This window comes from Condylura cristata, unplaced genomic scaffold (genome assembly GCF_000260355.1).
Source record: "Condylura cristata isolate star-nosed mole 26May11 unplaced genomic scaffold, ConCri1.0 scaffold00001, whole genome shotgun sequence".
NCBI lineage: Eukaryota > Metazoa > Chordata > Mammalia > Eulipotyphla > Talpidae > Condylura > Condylura cristata.
Window position 1 is genome coordinate 70,666,178 of NW_004567102.1, and position 8,488 is coordinate 70,674,665.

Genomic DNA, 8,488 nt, shown 5'->3' on the forward strand with positions numbered 1-8,488 from the left:
AAAAAAAAAAAAACAACTTAACAAGGTCTAAGCTTTCAAAAAATATCAGAAGAACAAGTAGGAGTTGACCAAGTATAGTGAAGTGGAAGGAGGAAGAGACACCAGGCAGAGGAAAGAGCCCTGATTGGGACAATTCTCTACCTCATGAGGATACGAAGATGCACTAGGAAGTTCCTATCACAGCAGCACAAAACTTCCAATATGGTGCTTTCACCAAAAGTTTGCTGAATGTCCTGCTGACTGACTGGTGAGTGAAATAAATAAGACTTCCACAGAGAAATAAAAGTGTTGAAATAAAAGAGAAGCTAACCATATTTAGGACAAGAAGCTTTGGTGTTGATAATAAGCACATAGGCAAAAAAAAAACACAAAAAAACAAAAAACCCAACAGTTTGCATAAAATTGGAACCTAAATATGAGAGCCAAAAACCTAAATCACTGGCAGAAACTTGTCCACATGTCTGGACAATTCTAGTAAGTGATTTTCACACACACGTGTACACACACACACACACACACACACGACAGCAGACTATGGCAGCGCTCCCGAGTAAAATGGACTAAAACCTCTAAGTTTTCCATTAATCCTGAGGAATAAAAAGTACACTCCCTTAATCGGATTTGAAACAAGTAGGTTCACTTCATATGACCAATTACAGGCTACTGCGATGTGTAATCCTGCCGACATCTAGGACATCTGCCCACATGAACAGACATTGGGGTGGCCCCAGACATGTACACCTTTTACGGGGTGGGCAGGAAAGTGCCTCAGAGAAGAGGGAACCCTGGAAATTTTCCTTCAGAGAAGATACAAGGTAGGCGATCAGACCAGAGGAAAACTCTGTAATATATAAGGAGACTGATGAGCCTGCTAGACCAGGTGGACAGCATGTCAGCAGAAGTTACCAGAAAATGTGGGGCATTTGGTCGCAAATTACCATTTCTGTAACTGGCACTTAATGAGCTCCAATTATTTTCTAGGGAGTGCGCTAATATTAGCTCTGATCCCCACCACTACATGTAAGCGGGAACTTAAGAATTTCATTCCAAAGCTGAGAAACTGAGGCATGGAAATAACAAGGCCAACTACCAGCTACCTGCTTATTTCTGTATGCAGTGCTGTTTAGCACACTGCAGTCTCTCACCCCAAAATCTGCCCGAGTTTCTATTCATGCTGGCAAACTTGGACTGTGGTCACTCACTACCAGTCAAGCTGACTAAACTTTTCCCCCTTATGAACTCCTGACACTAAGATGTGTATAGTTTTACACAGAGGCTCAGAGGCAACAGTAGGTTTGTACGGGGGGGAATTTTGCTCAGTATGGCATATTTACTTAGTGTCTGTGTTACTATATTTGGGTAGGTTTAAAAAGAGCTGACACAGACAATTCGCTACCTCGCTCCAAGCCACTCCTTAACCAATGCACTCAGGTCCTCAGCTGGAGGGTCATTCTGTGGCAGGACAGAGGAGGCATCAGCCTTGTACTATTGTTCCCAAGGATGATTTTACCATGACAAGTAGCACTAAAGCCTGTCATTTTAATATCGTGCTACTCTTGATTGAGCCTGCATCTTTAATTTGAGGATGAATCTAGAACTAATAACTATACATACATTCAAAATAAAAAAACAGTGAAAATAATTTCCCATGGTCTATACTCCTAAGGTCCAACCCACACTGGCCTGGGAAGGTACATTCTTTGGAATCTGGACAGAATCAACCAGAATTTTCTTACTGGCATACCATTGTTGGGCAGATTACCTAAAAAATAGATCTTGTATTTTACAGTGAGCAAAACATCCAGTTGTGCTCTGGCACAACACAGCACAGTTGTGCTCTGGACAACTTCTTAGGTCCATCTCTGACGCACTTTGGGTCTTTGCATCTGGACCCGAGGCAGAACAGGGCCTGCCTTGCCTTTTGAAGTTGCCAAGTCTAAAATATAAGCCTAACACACAAACCATCACATATCTATCTGCCCCCTTCCTAAATGATCTGGGAACTAAGATGGACTCTCGGTACATCACATTTGTTGCTATGAACTTACTCAGTTCTGTTAAATGCAAGCCCTGCTCCAAATTCCTGCAAGTCACCTGGAAAATTTTCAGTAACAGTGAATTAAATTTAAAGTTGCTCTTTGAGACACGAAGCTAGTGGAACTGGATACTCAATTTTCATTCCAATAATTAAGTGTAAGATTTATCAGCTGGGAGATGCTTAGCAACACTTACTTGGTTTTGATTCCATAGCCTGAGCAGTCAACTACCAATATTTTAGCCCTATCCATTCCAGTCTGGAAACAGGCACAGACTAAGTCCTTTGGTTGTATAGAAAGCAAGCAAATTTCCTTACTTTGGTAGTGTACAGGTCAGATTATGCTCCTGTAGGGCACAGTGATACACATGGCAACTTCTACTTCGGTTATACAAAGCCTGGGAGACAATGACACTCACTAACTCTCAGATGTTTACAGACAACCCAAGCCATGCATTAGGTGGTATTCTTATGTTTATATAAATACTTTGAGTAAAACATATTTAAGGTCCTTTAGCAAATAAAACATGTCAATCAGGGCTCCCTGGTGGCATAAGGGTTTAGTCTCAGCGCTACCACTGCTGCAGCCTGAACTCAATCCCCCGCCAGGGAGCTGACCCACATGGTGCAGCAGACCTCTCCTGTCTCGCCTGCTACTCCCCTCAGCAGTGTACTTCAGTCTGCCTGCCTGTTCTGCTCCCTACTGTCTCTGGTGAACCTCTCACCCCCTGCACCCCTGACCTGTACCTCATTTCTTGTGTGCATAAAGCAAATAAATAAATCTTTATAAAAAAGTTATGTCAATCAATTTGTCTTTAAGATCTCCTCGTAATGGGCATCTTTGATATGTTCTGATAACAGACTTGTGCCTCACTAGCTACAAAATTCTGTTACTAAAATCCTTTTGCCTTGTCCTGAAATGGCAAAATTCATCAGAAGGCAGATTCATCTTGAAACTGATGCAGGGGCATTTAGTCACGGCAGCACCTGAACTCTCCTAGGTAAGTCGTACTGAAGTCAGCATTACACTGAGGCTCGGGTTTCCAGATATTTGAACAACAGCATAAGCACAGCGCATGACCAATTACTACTGAAATGTTACACATAAAAATAGGCTTCAGAAATAGGAAGACATGCATAATATTTACATTCCTATTGATTACAAGGCAGAGTCCTCACTCCTTCCAGAATATACATAGCCCACCAGCTAGCCAAACTAGTCTCACCCCACCAGCTAACTTTGAAGTCGGCACTGGGAGTCCAGATGGCAGGCGACATGTTCTTTCCTACTGAGTTCATTATGAGGGTTACCTAATCGTAGCTGTGCCTAGGAAGAGGCCACACTCATCATTCGCCCAGGGTAATCCTGGACAGCAGCATTTAGCTTATTAAATTTAGATAGGAAGCTTCTTTATTCCTGGTAATGATAGAACAAAGATACTCAGCATGAAAACATACTTGGCTGATTAGACCATGGAGTAGGCAGAAACAAAGTTTCTGACTGCTTATCTTAGTAGACACACAAAAAAGGTAACCTGCATGTCTTTTTGCTATGACACTTTGGAAATTATAATTTACAAAATGAAGTTCATTAAAAGTAGAAAAAAATGGAGTAAGATTCTAAGCAGGCAATAAAATTTCAAGAGGAAAAAGAAAAATGAAATTGTCTGTAAATGCAAGTCACTATGCTCTCTTGCAGCAAAGAGTCAGTTTGGTCCATGGTGGCTCTCATAATAACCACATTCATTACTGGACCTAACCCTATCTGGTACCAGGAAGCAGTAAGAATGAACAAAGCAGAAAGGATGCAAATGCAGAATGACACTAGCACTGTGTTGTCAAACAATGTCACCACTTGCCACATGTAGCTGCATTCATTTACATGAACTAAATTAACCAACATTTAAAATCCAATTTCTCCATTGCAGGAGTCATATTTTATGGGCTCTGGTCACATGCGGTTAGTGCTTATGGCATTGGACAGGACAAGAACAGAATATTTCCATCACATTTCTACTGAGGGACAGTTAAGACTAGAAAGTGGATATTCCTAGAGCTGGAGCTTCCTGAACAGACATTAAAACACCAAAGCCAATGGTCTTATTCATCAAGAATCACTAAAGATACCCAAACTTGTCCTATTGAGAATGTCCATAAACAGAGGACCTTGGGGATATTCAGAGTCTGCACGTCCTTGTTAGCACAGGACATATGCTCCTGCTCTTTTTCCTTTCCCGTAGAGTGGCAGAGCCTTGATTTAAGTCTCTTTAGCCAAAAGATGTATATATTGCTGAAAATACATAGATTTTTAGGCACACCCACTTCTTTCACCCCTCTTTTTTAAATAAAATACTAAAAAAGAAAAAAAGGAGAAAGATGGGAAGAGCATTTAAAGACAATTACTAGGGACAAAAATAGCTGGCTCTCCTAAGTCACCTCCTGGAAAGCCGTGGAAAAGGGGCCACCAATCAAGAACTTCTAAAATGCTCACTGGACACTTGAACAAATTCACATTAATTTAAAAAGTTATCAGTTCCTAGGAGGCCAATTTGCTACTAACAATTTAAAACATTGAATTTTGATGCAGAGCATACTCTGGTCCATCTGCCTAATTAATGGAAAAACAAAAGAATCCCCTAAGTCACTTTCCCCTCACAATATTGTTAAGATTTTGAGGTCCTTCGGTTCTCAGGTAAAGTTCCATCTGACAGTAAAATAATGATCAATCACAGTAGGTTTCCTTTTTAGAACTTCCCTGAAGTAAAAATGCAGTTTTGGTTTTAAAACAGTTTCAATTATGCTTACTAAGAATAAACTAAGAGTCAAGAATCAGGAAAAAAGTAGGCACTTGTCTTCAGACACTGGTTTCTTTTCAGACACTCCTTCTACCGCTGCTTAAATATTTGCTTAAGCTTTGCTGTGCGGACACTCTGCACCTCCAAAGAGAATTTGGTAACTTAGAAAAAGAAGAACTTGAATACAAGCTAAAATTTAATCAGCACATAGAAACAACAAAACTGATACCAATCAGCTAAGAGAAGAACAGTTTATATACTGAGGGCAAGGGAGTTGCAAGAACTAGAAAACCAAACAAATTTAAACACAAGCTTTAAAGCCCCTTTCAAAAATGCACCAGGTAGACATCTCAGTTGGATAATTGCAGCCCTGGGAGGGAGGCTATGACACACGCTAAAAGAGAACACATTTCCTGGGGATTCAAGAAGCGGGGGGAGCCACAGCCCCATCTCATCATTAGGAAAGAAAAGCACAGACCCTCCTTCTCCACACAGATGCTCGATAATGGAGTTATCGTCGTAAGTTATAAAGCTTCCAGGCTGCCTCTCTGGTCCTGGCGTGGCCCCTTATTGTGATCCTGAATGTTTTCCTCCTCTGCAGGTGCCCAGTATTTCCGTCTAGAAAAGCCAGTGACATCCTGAGCCTCTGCCTTCTTCAGGGACTTCAGCTAACACAGCCCTTTCAGGGAGAAACTTGCCTCATTAACGGAAACAGAAATTATTTGAGACACCTAAGGACGGCAGGGAGGTGCTTGTTTAAAGCTTGCTAACTCACTTGCTCCTCCTGATGAGCAGAGGCATTGGTAACTGGTAAAGTGAGCGTGTGAAAATTAAAGCTCTCTAGACCAAGAAATTAGCACGGGTCAGAACAGCAGCTGACCTGAACCTACCAAATCTGTCTCCCAATGCTGCAAGCACAGTGGTACAGAGCATGTAAACACCACCAGCGAACTGTGCAGGGAGGTCACATCAACTGTGCTACGGGGAGTGTGGGAAACAGGCTGGATCCCCGCTCTGACCAAAGGGTAGAGCGAATGCATACCTTTTGGTCTTCTGGAATTTCCATTCTTTTGCTGTTCATCTTCCTCATTAATGGTGAATAAACCAAGGGGAATTGGCCTTGAATTGGTCTTCTTCAGTCTCTCGTGTCGGATAGCTGTAGCTGATCCAGGCATACTGCTGCTACTTGCTTTTTAATTATTATTATATTAAAAATATATGCTTATGTAATTGCAGCTCCCAGAAAGCTGCTAGTTCCGAAGCCGACAGTTCATTTGAGCACTTGTAATAGATCCCTTATGAGTAAACAGTGTGCAAGCAGCTGACAGCTACTACCAGCCACTTGGCAACCGCGGCCCTGCCGTTCCCCCTCACCTAGCAGCAAGCTCCCCTCCCCCCAAGCCCCCTCACTCCCCACAGGCACGTGTGCTGGCTGGAGCGTGCACACACAATCTCCTTCTCTCCCTTCCACAAAACCCTCTCAAAGGCACGCAGGTTCAGCAGACTCCTTCCATTGCCTAACCTGTTCAATCAATCAGATCCCAGCGTCTTCGCCTGCTGCGGCACCTTTCCCCAATCTTCTTGCTACTGTACCTTTCCCCAATCTTCTTCCAGCTACTGCACAGTGAAACAGACACCACACCGAAGAGGGAAAACAGGATAAGCTGTCACTAACAGTTGCCCTGACATCTCCTAACCAAGAAGGGCCGGGAGCTGCTCCATCCGGTGAGGAGCGGAGCCTGTGGGATGCAGCGCCTGGGAACTCACCAGCAGAGGGTTACAGGGTGAGGCACGGCCGCCTGCCGCCTGCTCGCTGGGCAGCTCCCTCTTCCTCTCAGAGGCAGGAGCCGCAGGATGGGAGGAGAAATGTAGTATTAGTTGCATAAGCAGCAGCAGACGCTCCAGTGTGGGGAAAGAGGTTCAAGGCAAGAAGGCTTTTATCTTTTGGGGACCAGCTTTTCTTTCTATCTTAACAAGATTTGTAAATTCCTGGATGAAGAGAGGCATGGCTGGTACCCCCACTTTGCACTCGGGAACACCCGCCAGCTTTCTTGGCTTTCTCTTGCAGTCTGTAGAAACAGACCTGGCTGCACTGCCATAGACCTCGAGCAAGCAGTGAGGACAGGTAGGAGAACGATGCCTATTCTCACAGAAGTGAATTACATCACCATGGGATCACCCTTTCTGCAAGTCAAGTTAAAAGAACAGAAAGGAGATGCTACAATCCACCCAAGGGGAAAAACACTGCCTCGATTGCATCCGGAGCGCTCCCCCTTCCTCCCCCACTGTTCTGGGCAAGTCACTACCAGCAGTGCCCAGAAGTTCTCAAGACCTGACCCAATTTTAGTTCTTTTTTGGACTGTTTTCTCCGAAGCACACAATCATGTGATTACTGTTTTCTCCTGAAATAAACTCTTACGTTAAAACTGTTTGCAGGTTGCCCAAGGCTTATGCTTTATGTAGAAAAAAAAAGAAATACACAACAAATGACTATAAAATGTTAATTGTCAAATTAATTTTTGTTGTTTTCTGCCTTTTAATCAAAATCTAGTCAAAGGCAATTCCATTCTCGATCCAAGTAAATTTAAACCTACTTATTCAAGTGGGAAGCCCAGAGACCGAGCAGAACGTCCTTTCTAAATCCTTTGTGTGGATGAGTAACTCCAGACAATTCACTTGACTTCTTTCCGTGCATCTTGGTAAAATTGGGGTGACGACACCATTTACCTTAAAGGATTAGGGATAGGGATTAAATATGGGTGTCTTGCCAGCAGTAAGAAGTGCTTAATAAACATCAGCTGCTTTATTACATTTTATAACACTTTTGTTGTAACTAGTCCATTTTTGGTCTGTATTTTCAAGCTGTTTATAGTTCAACTATCAACTCCAACAAGGAGAGCTTCTATTTTTTTATCTACTCATATTGCCAGGCCCAGCACTGGAGATGTACTAAATGGTAGCAAATCCATGCTGAAAAAATTAATCTTCTGAAATCTCTCCCTCCAAAGGCTTGGGGATTTAACTAACATGTGTTTTGAACTACGGCTGGAAGAAATTCAGGAAATTTCAGATAGAGTTTAGCTCTGTACGAGGCATTTGGAAAAAAGTAGAATGGAGTGAGTGCTAGAGCTGAGTGGGACTGAAAAAGCACCTGTATTAGCATCATTTTACCTATCTTCCAAGGAAATTGAGGCCGTAAAGTAAAATTCCTAGCTCAAGTCAACTGTTAGTCTACAATTAACCTTTAGTTTTTTCTTCCTAGTGCTTCCTCAGTGTTTCTCCTATGACAAGTACTTGGCCTGTCATTTAGAATTCTAGAACTCTCTGTACGCCCTCTATGGAGAGGGGTAGAAGCAGGAGTAGTCTTGTTTCAAATCCACTGAAGATTGGGCTTCAGTCTTCAGGAAACCATTTCAGATGTACTTTATATGGCTTAAATGAGTTAAAAATGTGACTTCACTGCACAGCACTATGAGACTACCTGCAGCATTGCACCAGGAGTTTGATCCCGGGCGCTAATCCACAAGGCACAGCAGACCTCTCCTGTCCTGGCCGCTGCTCCCCTCAGCGGTGCATTTCAGTCAATCTGCCTACTCTGCTCCCCACTCAGTTTCTGGTGAATCCTCTCAAACCCCACCCCCACACCCCCAGCTCTTGT

At 43.0% G+C, this 8,488-nt stretch overlaps 1 protein-coding gene across 7 annotated transcripts in view; it reads right to left on the reverse strand.

Moving 5' to 3' along the window:
- MAP7 (microtubule-associated protein 7) overlaps nucleotides 1-6,630 on the reverse strand; it is a 123,001-nt gene extending 116,371 nt beyond the window's left edge. For 2 of the 7 annotated variants that reach the window (XM_012722096.1, XM_012722097.1), the window contains exon 1: nucleotides 5,873-6,506. In XM_012722096.1, the coding sequence (XP_012577550.1) occupies nucleotides 5,873-6,005 (133 nt within the window). In that variant the 5' untranslated portion in view covers nucleotides 6,006-6,506. The other 5 variants (XM_012722100.1, XM_012722094.1, XM_012722111.1 and 2 more) reach the window with 4 other exon arrangements.
- Between the last annotated feature and the right edge of the window lie 1,858 nt (nucleotides 6,631-8,488).